The sequence below is a fragment of the Suncus etruscus genome, chromosome 14 (assembly GCF_024139225.1).
Source record: "Suncus etruscus isolate mSunEtr1 chromosome 14, mSunEtr1.pri.cur, whole genome shotgun sequence".
In the NCBI taxonomy this organism is placed as follows: Eukaryota; Metazoa; Chordata; class Mammalia; order Eulipotyphla; family Soricidae; genus Suncus; species Suncus etruscus.
Genome location: NC_064861.1, coordinates 83947572 through 83969043, shown reverse-complemented (window position 1 = coordinate 83969043; position 21472 = coordinate 83947572). Strand labels below are relative to the sequence as shown.

At 51.4% G+C, this 21472-nt stretch overlaps 1 protein-coding gene across 1 annotated transcript in view; it reads right to left on the bottom strand.

Moving 5' to 3' along the window:
- The window catches only part of SAMD4B (sterile alpha motif domain containing 4B), a 45107-nt gene that overhangs the window by 8603 nt on the left and 15032 nt on the right, over nucleotides 1-21472 (bottom strand). The window contains exons 2-3 of the mRNA XM_049787157.1: nucleotides 19678-20086; nucleotides 5768-6238 (exon numbers count right to left, since the gene is read on the bottom strand). Coding sequence (XP_049643114.1) covers nucleotides 5768-6238; nucleotides 19678-19873 — 667 coding nt within the window. The 5' untranslated portion in view covers nucleotides 19874-20086. The remainder of the gene's footprint in view (nucleotides 1-5767; nucleotides 6239-19677; nucleotides 20087-21472) is intronic.

Sequence of the window (21472 nt, the reverse complement as noted above, 5' to 3'; positions counted from 1 at the left end):
CACACTCAAGGCTTACTCCAGGCTCTGCATTCAGACAACCCTCTTGGCAGTGCCTGGGGGACCAGACAGGGTGCCAGGGATCAAGACTGGGCCAACTGAGCCTGGCAGCGCCCTTCCCACTGTGCTGTCTCTCCAGCCCCCCCAGTCACTGTCTTACCTTGCTCCCAGCACCTATTGCTGCTCGAAATTGCTGCAGTCTCAGTGCCTGTTTGCCTGATAACCTGCCCCAGGGTCCAGCTGAGGGCACCTTTACCCTAATAGCCATGGGCCTGTCTCCACTTCTTGTCAAGTCATGAGCCAGCCACAGAAGCAGCTCCCTCACTTCCCTGGCAAGGAGCTGCAGATTTCTCCACTCGTGTGCCCAAATCAGGGTGAATCCTGGTCCTTTCCTCCAGCATGGTTGGCACCTCCACTCACTCAAGAGTGATCACGCTTGAATTGGACTCATCCTTGGTGTGCCAGCCCCCCATAGCTTCCCAGACCTTCCACGTGCCCTTCCACCCGTCTGCTCGCTGCCCCCCACGTCACCAGGCACAACTGTTCCCTGGAGACTCCTGCCTGTTCCCAGGCTTCTGTGCTGCTGCCTCAGCTTGGTGTTGTTCACTCCTCCCCACCCTTCCCTCCGGCACTAGACTCTGCCAGTCTGTCCAATCACAGCTGCCTGCCCAGAGACCCAGGAACCTTTAGTTTCATAAAATCCAAAAGGAAGACACCCACAGTTCTGAGGGTGCCAAGCAGGGGTAGGGATGTCTCTGAGATTGACCAAAGGAACCAACCCACAGCATTCCAAGTCAGAGGAGAAGAGACGGAAATAAAATCTGAAGTCTGGGCCTGGATAGGTGAGACTACCAAGGCCCCAGGACAGAGACCTTTGCCCCACTTCCCACGGGGAGCTGGGAGGCAGAGAGCGGCGCTCCAGCCCCGTTTCTCCTGTGACAGCCGGATTCCTGCCAGTTCACCACCAACCCCAGCCTGGCGCAGATGCTGGGTGCTGCCTCCTCTGCTCCTAGCCGGAAGTCACCTGCCGGAGGGGACCAGCCTCCATCTTGCCTGTGCTACGGGGATCCTCCTTTAGAAAACCACAATTGAGGATTTAGGGATTGGGGGATCCTCGGCACCATCTGTCTTGCCTCTGGTTTCCTTTCTCCCTTCTCAGCCAAGGGGCACGAGTGACTGACAAGGCAGGAAATGATATGGATTGAAGCGATGGGGCAGTTCCTGAGGATCCCAGCTTGGCCCTGCACCAGGGCGGAGGCTGGCAACAGCTCGAGAACTTAAAAACAGGATAGCTGGCGGCGACCCAGGACCTCACACTCTCCAAGAAACGCTGGTCTGTCCTTGGCAGCACCCCAAACCCACCCCGCTTGCCCTTACAAGCCAATCTGTGCGCCCCACTCAAAAAAATTTTAATGGTTTCCTGCTTCCTGCAACTGCCTGAAACTGAAAGGCGTCATTCTATGCTTCAAAGCCTCTTTGCCGACGAATTCGATCCTCATCCACTGAGATTTGAGAATCAAGACAGACGAGTCAAACCCTGGCTCTGCCACCCATTTGCTGCATAATCCTGGGCATTTGCCACAAGACCCCCTGGCTCCATTTCCATAATTATTACTTCTCACTTAAACTCTTATATCCCCCATTTGGGGTCACATCCCGAGGGCTTATCCCTGAGGGCATACTCTTGCCTCTGTGCTCAGGAATTACTGGAGGGAAAGAAAGGGGAAACCATATACAGGATGCCAGAGATTAAACCTGTGTTGGCTGCGGGCAAGAAAAGCGCCCTATCTACTATACTATCGCTCTAGCTCTAACTTGGTTCTTTGCTTCTCTTTTCCTTTTCAATTTTTGGGCCACACAGGGGTATTAATGTCTGGCCCGCACTTAGAAATCAGTCCTGGAGGGCTCAAGGGACCATATGGATGCCGGGGAGTGACCCCAGGTCAGCCACATGCAAGGCTAGTGCCTTACCCACTGTGCCCTCGCTCTGGCCCCAAGCCTTGTACCCTTCTAACCCAGCCAGATGCCCTCCTGCAGCTTCCCTGTCTTTATTTGCATATTCTACCTTCTACCAGAAGTCAACTCCTTTCTCTCTTCTGGCTCAAACCCCCATCTTAACATGTTTGGATGGGGAAGGGTCTGAACCCAGGGGTCTCACATACAAAGCAAGCGCTCTAGCTCCTTTAGCCCTACTTAGAGCTGTTCATCACCCTATATTGGGAGCCCTAGAGGTGTGGGGAGGAATAAAATCATCCCGGTGAGCTACATGCTGACCCTCTCCTCTCAGAGACAGGAGCATTTGTAGGTGAGACAGTGCTGTAGTGGTTAGAGTAGGAGCTGGGGGCCCAGACTGATAGGGTTCTATTTTGGCGACTCCACTTAATTAAGCAAGCAACAATTCTCTGACTTCATCAACAAATGATTTAAGTACAAAGTTTTCTTAACAGTTCTCTGCAGAGAATGGGGCCTCAATATATTTGAACTAGAAGTACCATTAATGGGCCGTCCCAATTGGAACCCTGTGGTACTTTAAAGACTAGAGAATAAGACCTCGATCTGCAGCGTTAGGGAGTTTGTGCAAAGGGTGGAGGTGCAAATCCAGTTGCCGGGGTCTGTTTCAGAGCCACAAGTCCAGGGTCTTCCCCAGCAATGCTGGGGAGGCCCCCACAAGTCCAAATCCCCAAACAAAAGATCTCAAGAGCCGTGGGTTACCACAGTTCCTAGAAATGCCCTCTCAGTTGATTCCTCTCTTGTCCCTAACTGTTCCAGCAAAGAAAGGAAGAGAGGTAACCATGAACGTTATAGTAACTGGGGTGCCCTCGCCCACCTGCATGGAAGTCATGTTGTGTTGGAAACTTTCTTTTTTGTTTTGTTTTGGAGCCACACCTAGCAGTGCTCAAAGTTTACTTCTGACTCTACTCGGGAATCATTCCTCATAATTCAATCTGGGGTGCTGGGGATGGAACTCAGGTTGGCCACATGCAAAGCAAGTGCCTGCCTGCTGTACTATCTTTCTGGCCCCTTGTCCTAGAAACCTCTTGCCTTGGGTCAGGGCACACCACTTTAGTGTGCTGGGGGAAAAGCTACTTTCTCGTATTCAATTCACTTCCATTAACATTGAAGAAGCCACCAGAAGGGCTGGGAAGGATGCTCGGCAGTAAAAAAACAAAACAAAAAAACCCCACCACTTTCTTGTCTTGCATGTCTAGGCTCATCTCACACAGAAAGTAGTGACAGGGCCGGAGAGATAGCATGGAGGTAAGGCATTTGCCTTGCATGCAGAAGGACATAGCATCCCATATGGTCCCCGGAGCCTGTCAGGAGCGATTTCTGAGCCTAGAACCAGAAGGAGTAACCCCTGAGCGCTGCCAGGTGTCACCCAAAAACCAAACCAAACCAAAACAAAAAACAGTGACGGGGCTAAAGTGATAGCACAGCAGTAGGGCATTTGCTTTGCATGCGGCTGACCCAGGACAGACCTGGGTTTGATTCATGGCATCCCATATGGTTCCCAGAGCCAGGAGCTATTTCTGTGCGCATAACCAGGAGTAACCCCTGAGCATCATTGGGTGTGGTCCAAAAAAACAAAACAAAACAAAAAAGAAAACAGCGACAGGCAGAGACTGCCAACTCTTCCACTCATACTAACCTAATTAAGTCCTTCTGAGACCAGTGATTTGGCAGGATGGAATAGTGGTCAAAGCCAGGCTCTTTCAGACTGTGCATGTCCTCACCCCACTCAGTTCTGTCCCTTGTTCCATGTGACCTAAATCCATGACTTCGCTTTGTTAGACTTCATCTGTGGTTTAAGCCCAAGAAACGTGACAACTGTTATGAGGAGAATTAAGTGAAACTGTGACCACACACCAACAGCATTGCCTACGATGCTACCAGCCTGCAGCAGGAGCCAGGCCTTCTAGGCACAGGCGGATTTCTAGTGAGGTCAGATATAAATCTCCAAAGGAACAGTGGCGGTAGGTCAAAGGACTGAAGCACGATGCATGGCCTGTATGAGGCCTCGTTTGTTCCCACACACACGCCACTGGGGTGGCCTTGGTGGTGCTGTCATAAGCACAGAACCACCTGGGCCACAGAACTAGACCGAGAGTGGCTGTGAGTGGCTCCGGCCTAGCACTGTTTGGGAGGTCTCTTGCCTCCACCCCAACTTCAGTCCAGAAGTGTGAGCTAGAAGGGCCTCAGATTAGTGAGTCACTCAGTGCCTTCAGAGACCAGCTGGGTACGACAAAGTAGGGGTGAGTGGTGGTGGGCCAGAGGTCAACGTGGGACACATGTTTGGGATCTAAATAGGAGGATGGAAAATCAATTCATTCTACCTGATTATTTTTTGGTTGTAGGGCCACTCTTGGGCTTCTGCTCAGGATTGTGGTCTATGCAGTGGTAGGGGTAGAAGCCAGGGTGGCTCCTGCATCCAAAGCACGTGGGATTTTTTGTTTGTTTGTTTTTATTTTGGGCCACTCAGCGGTTACTCCTGGCTCTGTGCTCAGAATTTACTTCTGGCAGGCCTGGATGACCATATAGGATGCCGGAGATTGAACCCGGGTTGGCCAGGGGCAAGGCAAATGCCCTATCCACTATATATTATTGCTCTGGCCTCCAAGTACTCTTATTTGGGATCTGAGAATTACAGACTGAGTCCACGGCAGTTTCAGGCAAAAATCCTAAACACATTTTCCTTCAGCTCCATCTTATTGTTGCCATGAGGAAAATATTTTGAGCTGACAGACTTTTTACTTTCCAAGAAATGTAGAAATCTGGACTTTTTTTTTTTTTTAAGGGGTGGGAGGGTTCCTGGGCCAGATATCAAGATCTACTCCCAGTGTGCTCCGAAGGGTCACTTTGGCTTTGGGTGGGTGTCATTCCTGGTAGTGCTTACTGGACCATGTGGTGTCAGGGACTGAACCTGGGATTCCAGCACACAAAGTATGTGCTCTAGCACTTTGAATCAGCTTCTTGGCTCAGAAATCTCAATTTTTTTTTTTAAAGTGGGCGAATCCCCAATTTTATTTATCACACATCGTATTTCATTTTGTTTTTCTTCTTTTTGCTTTTGGGTCACACCCAGCTATGCTTACAACTTACTCCTGGCTTGGGACTCGGGAATCACTTTTGGTAGGGCTCAGGGGAATATATGGGGTACTGGAAATCAAACCATGTGAACCATGTGAAAGGCCTGATCCACTGCACTATCTCTCCAGCCTCAAATTTAATTTTATTTTACGACTATTTAGTTCGTTTTTGATTCCGGGTCACTAGCCAAAATGGCTCTGCATTCAGGAATTACTCCTGGCAGTGATTAAGGGAACATATGGGATGCTGAGGATTAAACCCAGGTCAGCCAACTGCAAGGCAGGTGACACTACCCTCTGTACTATCTTTTTTTTTTTTTTTGCTTTTTGGGCCACACCCGGTGGTGCTCAGGGGTTACTCCTGGCTGTCTGCTCAGAAATAGCTCCTGGCAGGCACGGGGGACCATATGGGACACCGAGATTCGAACCAACCACCTTTGGTCCTGGATTGGCTGCTTGCAAGGCAAACACCGCTGTGCTATCTCTCCGGGCCCTGTACTATCTTTTGACCCCTTCCCTCAATGTTATTTTAAAACCAACAAAAAAGTCTGTTGACTTTGGGCACACCACATCATCCTCTCTGCATGGCACTGGAAGCTGAGGTCCAAAGAGGATTAGGCAAACCACCCCACCCGCTCTTCCCTGGGAAGCAGGGCTGCCTTGGACGCACCGCACCCCCTCACCTGCATTGGCGTTGCTCCCAATACTGTTGATGGCTGGCGGCACCGAGCTAGCTGGGTGGAAGGGCACGTGTCCATTTTCCCGGGGCGGCTTGTCCTGCCAGCCTGATCCGGCCTCCCCGGGGCCCAGCTCCGAAGGGCCCCCCCACTCATCGGAGCCCTGGCGTGAGTGGTAGGTGGGCTCGGGCCGGGAGCGGAACCCGCTGGCCAGTCGCTCTTCCAGGTGGCTCAGCCAGAGGGCCAGCGCATTGCGGTCCTCGAGCGTGGTGGCTGGGTGGATGAGGGCATAGGAGAGCAGCTGGCGGCTCTCCTCAATAAAGGCATTGCTCTCGATGGAGTACGCCAGCACCTTCTGCAGCAGCCTCATGTACTCCGACTTGGCTTCCGTGTTGCCTGGCTGAAGGAGGGGCAGGTGTGACAACAGGAGGGACACCACCTTCTCTTTGGACTCCTGTTGCCACTGGCTGACGATGGCTGCGGAGAGGAGAGCAGAAAATGTTAGGGGCACTGGCTGGGGCTACCTCGTAAGCATAAAAGAGCTGCCTGAAGCCTGCTCCCTTGGCGCCGAGCTCGTCTCCCTCTCTCCTCTCATGACCTTCCTTAGCTTATTTCTCCCTGGTTCTACCACTTCTCCTTTCAAAAGGAGGTCTGTGGTTGCCACTCAACCCAATTTGCTACTCTGCAATCTGAGCCCTTCTTCTTGACCTCCCACCTACCAAGGGTCCCCATTATCGGGCTTCGAGGCCTTGCTAGCACTTTTTTCTACTAATACTCTGAAACCAACCTCCTTCCTGATTCAGAGAAAGACAGTAAAATATAGCAGTTAACAGACAAGCTCTGGAGCCCCAGGGTGGCTTGAAAGCAAAAAATTAAATCACCTGCCTTGCAAGCGTGAACCCCCCCCCTTTTAAAAGTTTTTGGGTCACACTCAGCAGAGCACTCAGGGGTTACTCCTGGTTTTATGTTCATAAATCGCTCCTGGCAGGCTCAGGGATCCATATGGGGTGCCGGGATTCTAACCACCAACCTTCTGCATGCAAGGCAAACGTCTTACCTCGATGCTAACTCTCTGGCCTGACCCTGACTTTGATCTCTGGTGCTGCCCTCAGGTGTCTGGGATCCCCAGAGGCAACAAGATGCGTGTGGTCTCAGGTTTACAGCTAGGTACAGTGTGTGAAAGAGCCCTGGTAAGCTTGGCAAATCAAGATGAGGGTTAAGCTGGGGAGGTAGATCGAAGGGCTACAGTGCATGTGGGACACCACATTTGTTCCCCCACAACACATGATTCCCTAAGCAGCTTGCCTCTGAGTGCGGCCTCAAAACAGAAACAACAAAAAATTAAAATAAGGATCTGGGAACTGCAAGCCAAAGCATGACCCACCCCACCCCCTCAATCCCAAGCATGTGTGTGAGCCCCAGAGATCTCTGGCAAGGACTACAAGTGACGCACAAGTGGGCACAATGAAACAAGCATGGATGTAGCCAGCATGTGTGATCACAGCCACTGAGGGTGCAAGGGCCCTTGTGATTACAACAGCAGCCAGGGGGAGAAAGGAGGCTGGAGTCTGAGAACCAGATGGTCTCAATACCCCCCCCCACACACAAATTTCCAGAGTGTTTGGGCCATACATGGCAGTGCTTGTGTACTACTGCGCCCAGTGCTAGGAAATGAGTCATATGGTATTGGAGATTAAACTGGGGTTGGCCACATGGCAGGCAAGTATCTTTTCTTAATCCCTGTACTCTTTTCTTGTTGGGCCACACCCGGTGAGGCTCAGGGGTTACGCCGGGCTATGAGCTCAGAAATCACTCCTGGCTTGGAGGGCCAGATGGGATGCTGGGGAATCAAACCACGGTTCGTCCTGGGTCAGCTGCGTGCAAAGCAAACGCTCTACTGCTTGAGCCACTGCTCTGGCCCAAATCCCTATACTCTTTTAGAGCCTCTACTCTCCAACTTTCTTTTTTTTTTTTTTTTTTGGGTTTTTGGACCACACCCGGCGTTGCTCAGGGGTCTGTCTGGCTGTCTGCTCAGAAATAGCTCCTGGCAGGCACGGGGGAACATATGGACGCCGGGATTCGAACCAACCACCTTAGGTTTGCAAGGCAAACGCTGCTGTGCTATCTCTCCGGCCCCTACTCTCCAACTTTCTAGCTGGACAGTGGCAGTCATCTTTTTGGATTTGGGTCACACTCAATAGTACTCAAGGTTTACACTTGGTGGTGCTCAGGGAACCATATGGGAGGCTGGGAATTGAACCCAGGTCAGTTGTGTGTAAGGCAAATGCCCTACCCACTGTACCATTACTCTGGCCCTATGGGCAGTCACCCTGCACCTGCTCAACCACTGATCCACATCCCTGGCTCTTTGCTGATATTGTTTTGGTGTGTCACAGCTGGCAGGAGTAAGCTAAGGGCTTAGTCCTAGATCTGTGCTGGGGGATTGTAAGGTGAACCTAGGTAAAAGCCTAAACAAAAGTGTTCCCTCAACTTCCTTTTCCCCAACCTCCTATTTTGTTATGGCAAAGCCCACTGGATAGTTACGTGTGTGTGTGTGTGTCTGTGTGTGTGTGTGTGTCTGTGTGTGTGTGTGTAAGAGAGAGAAAGAGAGAGAGAGAGAGAGAGAGAGAGAGAGAGAGAGAGAGAGAGAGAGAGAGAGAGAGAGAGAGAGAACAGAGAAGAGAAAACACATGGTAGAAAGCACTGACTCCATTGAACATCTCTTCTGACTGCTTGGTATTATTTCTACACTGCTAACCTGCTTCATCAGAGCCATCTGCTTAAGGAGTTAGAAACAAGGTGCCTGGGGTGATCTCACCAGCTTGTGGAATTTTATTTTATGGTCTTAGGAAACCATAAGGGGTGCCAGGTTTAAACCCAGGTTTGCTGCATTCAAGGCAACTACCTCTACCCTATGTACTGACTGTACCCTTCACTCCTCCCCACTGCCCACTGCTGTTGATCTTTAACAGGTCTGGCTCTCCATTCTCCCCTCCAATCTGTCCAATCACCAACTTCTTGTTATTTTTTTTCCTGGAGCACGGAACGGCACCTCCTGATCAGGAGCTTATGATGGCAACCAGTACCGACCTAGTTAGCCTCGGTTCCGCAACTCCTAGGCCAACATCCCCATGATTTCCAGTGGAATCCCCACCTCCCATTCTGCCAGGTAAAGATTCAGCTCAAGATACCCCAGATTCCCTGGGCCTCTAAATTTCAACATTCAGGTTGAGAACCAAGGCTATAAACTACAATGACCTCTTGCCTCCTGTCCAAATCCCTCGTCTTGGAATGGCTAAACCTACCCTCCCTTTGGGGACAGCTATGCATGAGTGAACTGAAGACAAGACACCTCTTCCCAACCCTCTCAACCCTGAAGGGAGGGTCCCATGGGTATGGTGCCAGGTGGCCTTGGGCAAGTGCAGTCCTCCTAGAAAACCCTGGTCCAGTGTTGGACGGGAGAGAGGCTGACGGGGACAAGGAGAGACACATCGTCAAGGGCTGAGCCAACTCTGCCTTTACTCTCAGCAGCCGAGCTTACACGGGCAATCATAGAAGTGACCCACAGACACCCACAGTGGCTTCTCAGAGAGGAGTTCCTGCATGGCCTTGGCTGGTGTGGTCCTGGCATGGAGAAAGGAACTGGTCCGGGGCAGAGCAAGCACCCCAGATGGTGAATCCAAAGATAATACCTAGGCTTTTTGCTGAGCAACTTCGATCACATACCTGGCTCCACCTGCATTCAAGTGGGTTCCAGCATCCTTCCTATCTGGTGTGGCCCTGACGAGTTAGGAGACACGAGGGCCCTCATTGGACATTAGTTGCTATTTCTAGCATCACAGTTATTATGTCTTACTATGAATCCTTCCTTGAAAATACCAGAAATTCTAAAGGCATAAGCCAACTTCCCACCCAGAAAACTGAAAGCCTGAGAAGGGGCATATTTTGGAAGAAAGTCTCAGAATTTTAAGCATGTGGGTTTTCAAGTGAGGCCCCAATCAGGTCTGTCTGTCTGTCTGTCTGTCTCCCTCCTTCCTTTCTTTTTTTTTTTTTTTTGCCACACGCAGCACTGATCAAGGGTCACTCCTGGCTCTGCACTCAGGAATTATTCTTAGCAGTGCTCAGGGAACCATATGGGAGATGATGGGGATAGAACCTGCGCCAGCCACATGCAAGGCAAACACCCTACCCATTGTACTATTGCTCCAGCCTCATCACCCCAACTTTTTTTTTTTTTTTTGGTGTTTTCTGGCCACATCTGGTGGTACCCTGCATTCAGGCATCACTCCTGGTGGTATTCAGGGGACCATAGGGGTTGCTGGAGACTAAACCTGGGCTGGCTGTCAACAAGGCAAGTGCCTTATCCATTGTATTACTGCTCTGGCCCCTCAACCCAACTTCTTTAGGGTCTAAAAGTCCCCTGGCTGACCTGAAACCCTTAAGTATCCTTTCCATATGCACTTTCTCTAAATCACATGTTCAGAATTTTTTGCTCACAAACTGAACATCTAATTCATCTAATTCTGCTAAGGTTTTAAGACATGATCACACTCCACTGCCAACTCCTGCTCACAGAAATCACATATTCTTGGCCTGCGGTTCTCTGTTCCAAGCCTCCCAGGAAAACAGTTTGGGGTCTGTGAACTGTATGCCAGCGATAGGGTTTCAAACCCGGCACACACACACACACACACACCAAGATGAGAAAAACATAATAAAACAAAAAAAGAAAAAGCAGAGTGAAAGCCTCACGCCCCAAACCCAAGGGACTGTAGAACGCAGGTCTGGAAGCAATGTGACATGGGGAATAACCCACACAAGGTGAGGGAGATAAAACAGGTTCAGAAACTCCACGATAAACTAGCTACAAGCAGGCAAAAGGTACCAGCAGGCAGAGAAGCTATCTGTAGGATCAAAACTGGGAGAAGCTTCTTCGACTTGAGGTCTTTAATGGAAAGAATAGGACTACTGCCATGGGTGGAGAAAAGGTAGAAGTAGGGGACCAATCCAGAGGTACTTCCTGCCCAGGAGGGACAAGCACAAAGAAAATTATCTTGAATAAAATAAAAACTGGTTACTCCAACACCAAAACATTAAGTGCTTGGCAATTCATCCACTCAGTTACCCGAAATTAAAGAACACCCACAGTACTGGACAAAACTGAACTAAATGCCTACTGCACATTAATAGTGATGGTAATACCCACCAAATTAGTATTTTTTGCTATGTGCCAGCCACCTTGCACAGAACAAAATCATTTCTCATCCCCACCTCAAGCCTGTTTAGGATCCCAGTCTGGAAGAGGAGGAAATAGATTTGGGAAGATGAAGTTACACCCCCGGAGGGAAAAAGGCCATGCTCCAGACCAGACCTGCCTGGCTCCAGATCTTCGAGAAATCAAACTCTCAGTCTTCTGCCCCTTCCCCTTTCCAATCCAGGCTTTTGAGGCCCCCTTGGGGACCCGTCACTTTGGCGGTCTCCTCCCGAAGCCACCTCACTTTGGCGGTCTCCTCCCGAAGCAGCTCGTAAGGACCATTGAACTGCTTGCTGCTTTGGCCACCTTTAATCTGAGACCTTTCCCAACTGGGCAAGGCCTTCCTACGGAAGAAATCCTGGGATCCCACTTTCCAGACAGTGTCCCTGACTTTTCTTCAGTTCTTGCTGAGATGGCAGGTGAAACTGGGGGACAGAAAGTCAATCTTGTGTCTGTCCCGACTAAGTGACACAGCTGCTGTGGAGCTAGGATTACCGGGCTGCTGGGAAAATGTGGGGAGACTACACACCAGAAGCACCTGACAGGCCATCTGTACTGAGTCCTTGGTAGCTTGGTCTTAGTAAGGGCTGATTTTCTTCCTCCCCCTCCTCCTCCTCAGGCAGTCAGCCTGGCCGTTCAGCCTGACCCCAATATTCACTTGCTATTGTTTGAGCCACGCAGAGTAGCCAGAGGCATCCGGGACAGAGAGAAGCGTTGTCTGGTTCCTCCCCCACTCCAGAGCACTGCCAGGACCCCATGGCCAAGGGACACAGCTTCTCCTCTGGTACTGCCAGGGGATGCGACCACGGCCCCAAGGGCTGAGCTCAATGAAGGACCTTGTTTTACAGCGGAGAAAGGGGAGACTGGGTTTGGCCAACCGGGCAGCTGCCCCTGGGGAAGCGTATGTTCCCGGGTCTGAGACACTGGGTCGGGGAGGATGGGCCCCGCCATGACTGGGAAGCATCAGCAAGCCTGGAACTGCTCCAAGGAATTCTCGAAGCCTCCGGCCCCTTGGGGTGAGCCCAGCTGGGGCTGCAGATGACGGGTGGGGATGGAACTCGAGTTTCCTGCCCAGATCCGAAGAGTCTGGCAGTGAGCTGCGGCACAGCGGGGGCCCACTGAATACCTGCACAATTGAACCCAGATGCTGGCCTGGAAGGCGATGCACCCTCGCTGGGATCCCCTGACTTAGGGCGCCTTGTCGTAAGTCCGGGCGGAACTCCAAGTTCACAGCTCAGTCCACAGGCCAACCTGCCTGGTTCCAACCCAGCTCCGCCTCCACGACCAGAGCAGCAGCACACGAGGGTGGAGTGGGGGTGGTCACTTCTTTCTTGTTTTGGTGCCAGGGAAAGAACCCAGGGCCCCTCCTGGGAGACAGAACAGGCCTCCTCCCTGGCTCAGTCCCTTAACCCCTGACCCTTAACCCCTAACCTCAGATCTCCTCTGGACAGCATGGGTAAGTAAAAGCCCTGCCCTATGGTGGTGTCATCTGTGTACAGGCCCTAGCATATGGAAAGGGCCCCACTTTTGGTGTTTTTTTTGGGGGGGTAAATCTGGTGCTCCTCAAAACTTATTCCTGCCTCTGCACTCAGGAATCACTCCTAGCTGGCTCTGGAGACTATATTGGGATGCCAGGGGATTGAACTGGGATTATGCAGCATGCAAGGTGGGCGCCCTAGCCACGGTGTTATCTTTGCAACTTTCCCCTTACATTTTTGGGGGGAGGAGTCACACGTGGCGATGCTCAGGGGTTAGTTACTCCTGGCTCTGTTCTGAGGAATTACTGCTGGTTGTGCTTCAGTGGCCTTATGGAATGTGATGCCAGGGATCAAACCTGGGTCAACCACAGGCAAGGCAAGCGCTGGCCCCTGCTGTGTGACCCTGTTGTGCATTTTAACTGCAGCTGTGGCTCCTTAGTTGAAGACCTAGGCCTGCCAAACCAGTTTCAGGTCCAGGGAAGGCAACTCAGGCAGCAGGACACACATGGGCCTTCCTCTTAAGATTCCCGACAGGGGTGGGAATTTCGCAGTTATTTACCAAAAACAGACACTTCCCTGGTTCCTCTGAACCAAAAGTACACCAGGCAATGATGAAATTCTGGAGGTGGGCAGCTTGGAAAGGAAAGGGGGGTGGGAACAGGCTGCGATGCCCGCTCACCCACACAGCCTGACCCACAGGCTGAGAGGGCGAGGGAAACTGGGCAAGGGAGGGCCTTCCATGCCAGGTGACCAGAGCTAAGTAGGTCATGACCCTGGGGCCTGGCAAGCCACAGGAGCCAAATATATCTCAGGGCCTGGCAGAGCAAACCCAGTTTTATGTGCTGGGCTGTCGCAATGATCGTGGCAGCCTCAGGCACCCAGCGGAGGATCTGGGGTTTGGCTCCGAACATACCCTTCCTCTGCCTCACCCTGGCTCACACAGAAATGGGGGTGGGGGGTGCGCTCGCATTTTTGTTGGATGAACTGTGTCAGCAGAGCTTGCAAAGGGAGGGTGGAGGCCTCTGTGCTGAGCTCTGGTGACTCATTCAGCCCCGGACCCCTCCTGACCTCAGTTTCCCCACCCAGGGTTAGGGAGCCAGGGAAGGAGGGGCTGAAACCTGCGGGACCCTCTAAGGGACTAAGAGGACAGGAGGAGAAATGCAGGCAACAGGGCCCAGGAAGCAAAGAAGCAGGGAGAGGGCCTTGGGTTTCCCTGGCCCACTTCTGGTCCAAGCAGGCAATCGAGGCTGGGAGCTACTGCCATTTCCCCCAAAAGGGAGGAAGGCTGCATGAGATGAAGGAACAGGGTGGCAACCAGGGAAAACCTGGGGGTCCTCTTCCCCCCTTTTTTTTTTTTTTGGTTTTTGGGTCACACCTGGCAGCACTCAGGGGTTATTCATGGCTCTGTGCTCAGAAATTGCTCCTGGCAGGCACAGGGGACGATATGGGATGCCGGGATTCAAACCACAGTCCTTCCTGGATGGGCTGCATGCAAGGCAAATACCCTACCTCTGTGCTATCTCTCTGGGCTCCCCTCTTCTATTCCAGAAACCAGGCTGTGTGTCTGTGGTGGATATATTTGTGTATGTGGGGGGAAAAGGTCTTCTGTTCCTGGGTTGTCTCTGATTCTGCTTCCATAAAATCAATACTGTCTGCTGGGGGATGGAGGGCTCCCCTAACCCTCTCCCTGGTCCCATCCATGAGAGGGAAGGGTAGCCCAGCCCAGAAACCCCTTCTACGGCACCTCTCCACTCCCCAGCAGGTCACAAGACAGGACCCTCATTCCCTCCTGGGCCAGTGTCAGCATCCAACTCTCCTCTGGATACACACAGAGCAACTTAAAAAAATGACCATCTCTGGGGACAGAACCATGAAGCTGATTTGTTTTTGAAAATCCCTGACTATGGAGCCAGAGCGATGGTAGAGCAAGAAAAGCATCTGCCTAGCTAGTACGTGGCTGATCTGGATTTGATCCTGGGCATCCTACAGGACCCCCGGGATGCTCAAGGAGCAATTCCTGAGCACTGCTGGGTGTGGCCTCAAACCCCCAATAAAAATAAATTTTAAAAAATCTGTGGCTTCTCTGACAGTTTGGGATGAGACTCACTCATCCAGGTCAAGTGCCCCTCCCAACCTTCGCCCTCTCCCCCCCCTCCACCAACCTTTCTGCGCAGAACTGTAGGCAACCAAACCTGAAACCATAGTCCCTCTAGGTCACAGGGGTCTCAAACTGTTTGCGGCCTTTGTTCAACATTTTGTGGCCCTGCCCTAGAGGAATCTTTTTTTGTTTTGTTTTGTTTTAGTTGTTTGGGTCACACCCCCCAATGTTCAAGGCTTACTACTGACTTTGCACTCAAGGATCACCTTGACTTTGCCTCCTGCAGCCCCCAGGTAAATTGAGTTTGAGACCCCTGCTAAGAGAACCAGAAGCTAGAACAGGTCTGTTGTGGGTTGCAAGGGAGATAGGAAGTGCCTCACTATTCAGATGCTGTAACAAGTGGTTCAAATCTGGGGACTGGAGCAAATTCTCCAAGGGTCTGTTCCATAAAAAATAAAAAGTCACTGCTGTAGAAGCACCTTGGCTGTGGCCATGTGCCTGCACATTCCTCCAGAGCCCAAGAGCACTTGGAGAGTGCTAAGATCTAATCCCCCACTGTCCAGATCCCAAATTCTCAGGCTCAGAACCATAGTACAGCCAGGAGGGTATTTGTCCTGCAAACAGCAGACCCAAGTTTGATCCCTGGCATCCCAGATGGTCTCCCAAGCACAGTCAGGGGTGATCCCTCAGTGCAGAGCCAGGAATAACCCCGGGTGATTCCGGGGAGTGGTCCCAAACAAAACCTGATCTTCAGGCACAAGAGGGCTGGCCCTAGAGCTCCCTAGTGTCCAACTTCCTACTTACACAGACCCTGACAAATGACTCACTGGACAAAACGTCACCTCTCAAACTGCCTGCTCAGCACGAGAAACCAGCAGCTTGTCTACAGGCCAGTCCTCTGAGCATTCTGGTTCAGTGGGTCTGGGTGGAATCTGGTTTGGTTTTAGGCAGCATCTCTATCTCCAGAAGACCAGGAAAGGCTGCTATGTTAGGATCCCAGGGAATGAGGGTCAGGAGAAACTGGGAGGACACAGTGGCCCCAGGCCCCGGAAGCACAGTCTTTCACAAAGAAGGAGAGGCTGCTGTACGCCAGCAAGGAGCTTCCAGGGTTGTGAGATACAAACTCAGGCTCCCCAGCCAGGCCTGCTCCAGGTCCAGCAAGCTTCACACTACAACACACACACACACACACACACACACACACACACACACACACACACACACACACACACACACACACACACACACACACGAGTACTCACGCACACCTCCTCTGCCTTTGGTGAAAGTTCTCCCTCCTTGCCACCAGCCAGCTATCTTCTCACTAGCCACATGAACTGGGAACCAAGACCTTGATTCAGACAGTCACTCACCAATCAATTCATTTCACAGCAATTCCCCAGACTGGCTAGCTGCCAACATGTCAGTGAAAACCACCTGGGACAGGCCTCAGGATTTCTGTAGGGTTTTTTGTTGTTTTGGAGGGGTTACTCCTGTCTCTGTACTCAAGAATTACTCTAGCAGTGCACAGGGGACCATATGAGATGCCAGGGATTGAACTCTGGTCAGCGGCTACTCTGGCCCCAGCCTGAGATTTTTGTATCAAGCATATGATGTCTAAAGTATCTATCCCAGCATTCAAACCCTTTGGCCAGCCCCAAGGCAATCTCCACAGATGACCCCTGAACATGGCTAGGGGTCACTCTTGAACACAGCTGGGTATGGCCCAACCCATTTCCCTGGATTAAAAAAATAAAAGCAAAGTATACCATGTCTTTAAAGTGTCATGTAACACAAAACATTTAATTAATGTTTTGATGTGCCTGTTTAGTCACTTACTGGTTTGGGGGGGCCACACCCAGTAGTACTCAAAGGCTGCTCCTGGTAAACTGCTGAGGAGTGCTCCTGATGGTGCTCCAGGGACCATGCAGTGCAGATGAACTCACATAAGCGAGACAAGGGCACTAGCACTGAGCTATGGCCATAGCTCCAACAACGAATTATTTCAAGGCACATAACTTCAAACTAGCAGCTCTGAAGATCCTAGGAAACTATTCTAGACATGCTCAAAGGTACTCATTACAGTGCTGCTCTGAAGACTGAGACCAGACCCACCATACGACAAGAGCCTGCTGGACAGAAATCAGAAGCCTAGAGCCAAATTCCAACTCTACAACGAGTCAGAAGACCCAGGACAAGTACACGGCCGCCTCATGTGGGCCATGCGGGAGCAGCAGGGTCTGCTTTGCTGAACGAGTTCAAAGGGATTGGAGCCCAGCAGTAAAGCACATATCTTACAAGTATGAGGCCCTGGGTTTCATCTCTGGCCTCAATCTCCCCACCCCCACCCCCAGAAGGGAAAGCATTGCATAGTACATAGAAGGGCTTTGGAGTACTCCCATTCTTCCTATTATGGGGATTAACGACAATAAACTGGAACGGTTTTCAAGCTAGGTTGTTCAGTGAAAAAAGCAAATTGGTTAATGGGCATGGCATTCTGCTCTCTGTTCTAAAAACCACCATGTTGTTGGGCTGGAGTGATAGCACAGGGAAAGGGTATTTGCCTTGCATGCAACCAACCCAGGTTCGATCCCCGGCATCCCATGGGGTCCCCCAAGCCTGCCAGGAGCAATTTCTGAGTGCAGAGCCAGGAGTAACCCCTGAGCACTACCAAGTGTGGCCTAAAAAGCCAAACAACAACAACAAAACAAAACAAAACAAAAAACAAAACAAAACAAAAAAAAACCCACCATGCTAAGAATGGCAGAGAATATATGGATGCACAGATTAAGCCAAGAAACATATACAAACTGAAAATATTGTCTGAGAGATCCCACTTTCCATCTTTCATATGGTTTGATTTTTATAAGTTTTGAAAGCAAATGCAAAAAATGGAAACACTCCATAATAACCAGAAAGCACCAGGCACCATTGATTATACCCCAAACAGCATCAGGCACTTACCCAACCACATGCTAGGATGAGGTGGAGGGAATGATGCTATCCTGTCCTCAAACAAGTTCCCACATCTGTTTGTTTTTGGTTTGGGGACACATTCGCAGTGCTCGAGGGTTACTCCTGGCTCTTTGCTCAGAAATTACTCCTGGTAATGTTTTGGTGGACCACTTAGAATGCCAGGGATAGAACTGGGGTCAGCTGTGTGAAAGACAAATACCCTCCCCTTCCAGCTACATGAGCCCTCACTTTGGGGACAGAGACTTGTCACAAGCTCGAAAATCCCATCCCTGCAGTCAGAATAGACCCTGGAGCCTGCCCTTCCTGGGCCGAGCTGAGTTGGAACTATTCACTGTCTTCCAGACTGGGCTAGAATGAACTAGAGTTAGTGGGACTTCTGGCCTGAAGCACCACCTTTCTCTACAGTGGTGCTTGGAGAAGTCCAGACTCACTCAGGATCATAAAATGGTGGGTCATAGGAGAGGAAAGAGGCCAGACAGATCTGTACACTACAACCTGATCCCTCACCTATCAAATGAAGATAAATAGTTCTATCTCTTGGGATGGTTGTGAGGACTAAATGAATTGATGATAAAACATATTGAGGGGAGCCAAGAAGAGGAGGACTCAAAGGGCTAAAGTGTTTTTTTTTTCCTTTCTGTGTGTGTGTTTCTGGGGCCCCACCCGGCCTACTGAGGGGATCACACCTTGTGGGGCTCAGGGCATTATAACCATATGGGATGTGTCTTGGATCAAACCCAGGTTGGCTTTGTGCAAGGTTAGTACCCAGACCTCCGCCCAGGAGTGTATGCTTTATACAAGGGAGACCTGAGTTTAATCTCAAGTACATGATGTCTTGGAACAGTTCAGTCCTAAAGGTCCCCAAACACCACCAAGGTGGACTAGGTGACCCAGGCAGAGCAGGGAGCAGGGTCCAAGCAACACTGAATCCTCGGGCCCTAGAACTCAAAGAATCCCTGACTGGTTAACTATATGCCACGCACTATCCTGAGAACTTAGCACTACCCTTATAAGTATACAGATACTTGGATTTCAAAGAAGCAGAAACCATAGTATGAAGTGGTTATAACTTGGTCCTAAAGCAAGTAGGATTTGGACCTACACAATCTCACTTGAGACTGAAGCATGTGGTTTCCACACGCCTCACAAGTAAAGCTAGCACTTAATTTGTTCAAGGGCCCGTTGTGAACTATTAAGGTTCATTTCGGTATGTTCCACTCTCCTCCTCTAGCCCCAACTCTCCACCAGCTCCAAGGCCTGACAGGCTTTCGCAAGGCCCACTGGACTGAGTTTCTGCCCTGAGTCCTGCACAGTCTGAGTCCAGGTAGAGGGTATGAAATGTGGAGTGCTGTGCGGAATGCTCAGGGCCTCGTGAGCTACAACATACACAAACTTAGAATGCTCAAAGTTGTTTACTTTTGGGAGTAAAAAAATAGGGCCAGGTTTAATCCCCAGCAGAGCTGGGTACCCTAAGGACCATAAGGAGTGACCATCCTGCCCCCAAGAACCAAGCTGAGAGCATGATGGATACGGCCCCAACCCTGCCGCCAAACAAAAAGACAGTGTAAGATAATTCATAAAAATCTAAAATTCCCTCCAATTCCGGATGTCCCTGGAGTTTAGAAATGAATAAACAGGGCCCGGAGAGATAGCACAGTGGTGTTTGCCTTGCAAGTAGCCGATTCAGGACCAAAGATGGTTGGTTCGAATCCCGGTGTCCCATATGGTCCCCCGTGCCTGCAAGGAGCTATTTCTGAGCAGACAGCCAGGAGTAGCCCCTGAGCACCGCCGGGTGTGGCCCAAAAACCAAAAAAAAAAATAAAAAAGAAATGAATAAACAGATGCTTACCTTCCATCCCACTCCTAAGGGATGCCTTGCAGCCACCAGGCACTCCCCCTTCCCTTCCCTGCTAGATGTCCCACTGTGTGTCTGGCAACAGAACCCCAGAAGGACAGCTTGAGAGGTCGGAGATGCTCCCACCCTGCCACGCTCAAGCCTCCAACCCACATTTCTGGCACTGCCACTGGGCTGGCAGCCCAGCCATCTGCTACCTGCTCTCCTGCAGAGCTCCCTCCGGTGAGCACCCATCTCCCGGGCAAGAAGACTCACCAGCACTGTTGGCCTCCGACTCCAGTAGGTGGATGTCACTGCAGTCCGCCAGCGAGTGCTCCAGGCAGAGCTGCAGGAAGCGGGCCTGGGTACGGGTGACCCGCTTCAGAAGGGACAGCAGGGCCACAGTCTGCTCACATTCATTCCAGCCCTTGAACCAGCCAGCGAGGATGCCCACTTGGTCTCGGAACATCATGGTGCCAGGCCTGGGGCCAGGGTGGGGGGGACGGCGGCGGCGAGGGCCAGCGCCGTCACATGGTCTCGGCTGCAGGCTCCTGTTACCTCTCCTTGGAGGGCCAGGGCTTGAGGACGCTCCCTGGCGTGGTGGTGGGGACGACGGGTGGTAGAAGAAGGAGGAAACCTGCTCACATCGGGAGAGGTCTTGGTCCAGCCACACCTCTCCAGGCTCCTGGAAAAGAAAGCAAGGGCGTGAGAGTCAGGGTGCTGGATAAGGCCTGGTGAGTGCAGGGCTAGTGGGCCAGGTGGCCTCATGCCATCCTGGTGCCTTGAACTTCTCTGCCGAGCTCCAGGAGGAAAGAGGAAGTCAATGGCAGAGGTCAACTCCACTCTCCTCCAACTTCCAAATGCAGGAGAGGCGGACTGAGACCTGGCCCAGCCACCAGGGGGTCTAAGGGTGTGGCTTTTCCAGAAAAGGGAGGAAGAAGAGGCTGTCCACTCCCGGAAACAATCTGAGTTACCCCCGGGTGACATGACTAAGCAGAGGCTTGATCCCAGGCACACACTCTGACCTTGCTGTCTATCAGCAGCCCTCGTGCCTGACTGCCTGGCGTGCCTGACGGCTCACCTGCTCAAAAGAACCCTCATGTGCTCTATTTCCTGAAGAAGAAAAAAAGGCACACAGATGTCTCAGGTTGACTCTCTAGTGCTACAGCCTGCTGAGCACAGAAACAGGAGTAGCAGCATCCAGCACAACAGGGTGTAGGTAGGTAGGCCTCCGAACCAAAGAAACTGGATCATTCCAAAGACGCGGATGTGGTGGCTGGGGGATTTGGTGGTGCACTTGCCTTGCACATATGTGTGAGGCCCTGGTTGAACCTGAGACTGCTTGGTCCCCAGAGCACTGCTGGGAACAACCCTCAGCATTGCCAGGTTATGGCCAAAACTGTTTTTTTAAAGTGGGGATGTGGGGCCAGAGCGATAGCATAAAGCGTAGTGTGTTTGTCTTGCACACAGACGACCCAGGTTCAACCCCCAAAATCCCATATGGTCCCCCAAGCATGCCAGGAGCGATTTCTGAGCAGAGCCAGGAGTAGCCCCTGAGCACAGCTGGGTGTGGCCAACCCCCAAAAAAGATGGGTGGTGAGGGGCTGGAGCGATAGTACAGTAGGTAAGCTGTTTGTTTTGCACATGACTGGTGGGTTTGATCCCCGGTATCCCATATGATCCCCAAACCAAAAACCAAATAAACCAAAGAAAGAGGTGGGGGCAAGGGGCCTGAACAATAGCACAGCAGGGAGGGTGTTTGCCTTGCATTAGGCCAACCTGGGTTTGATCCCTGGCATCCCATATGGTCTGGAGCCCACTAGAAGTAATGCCTGAGCGCAGAGCCAGGAGCAATCCCTGAGTATCTCTGGACCAAAACAAAATGGTGGGGGGTAGGAAGATAGTACAGTGGTTAGGGTACATGCCTGGCAGTGTACCATGATCCAGTGCATAATCCAGGTTCAATCCTAGCACCACAAGCATCACTGGGCTCTCTCCAGTGGTTCCCAGCACCGAGACCTAAACAACACAGCATGCTTTGGCAGCAGCATTGAATTCCCAACTCAGTGGG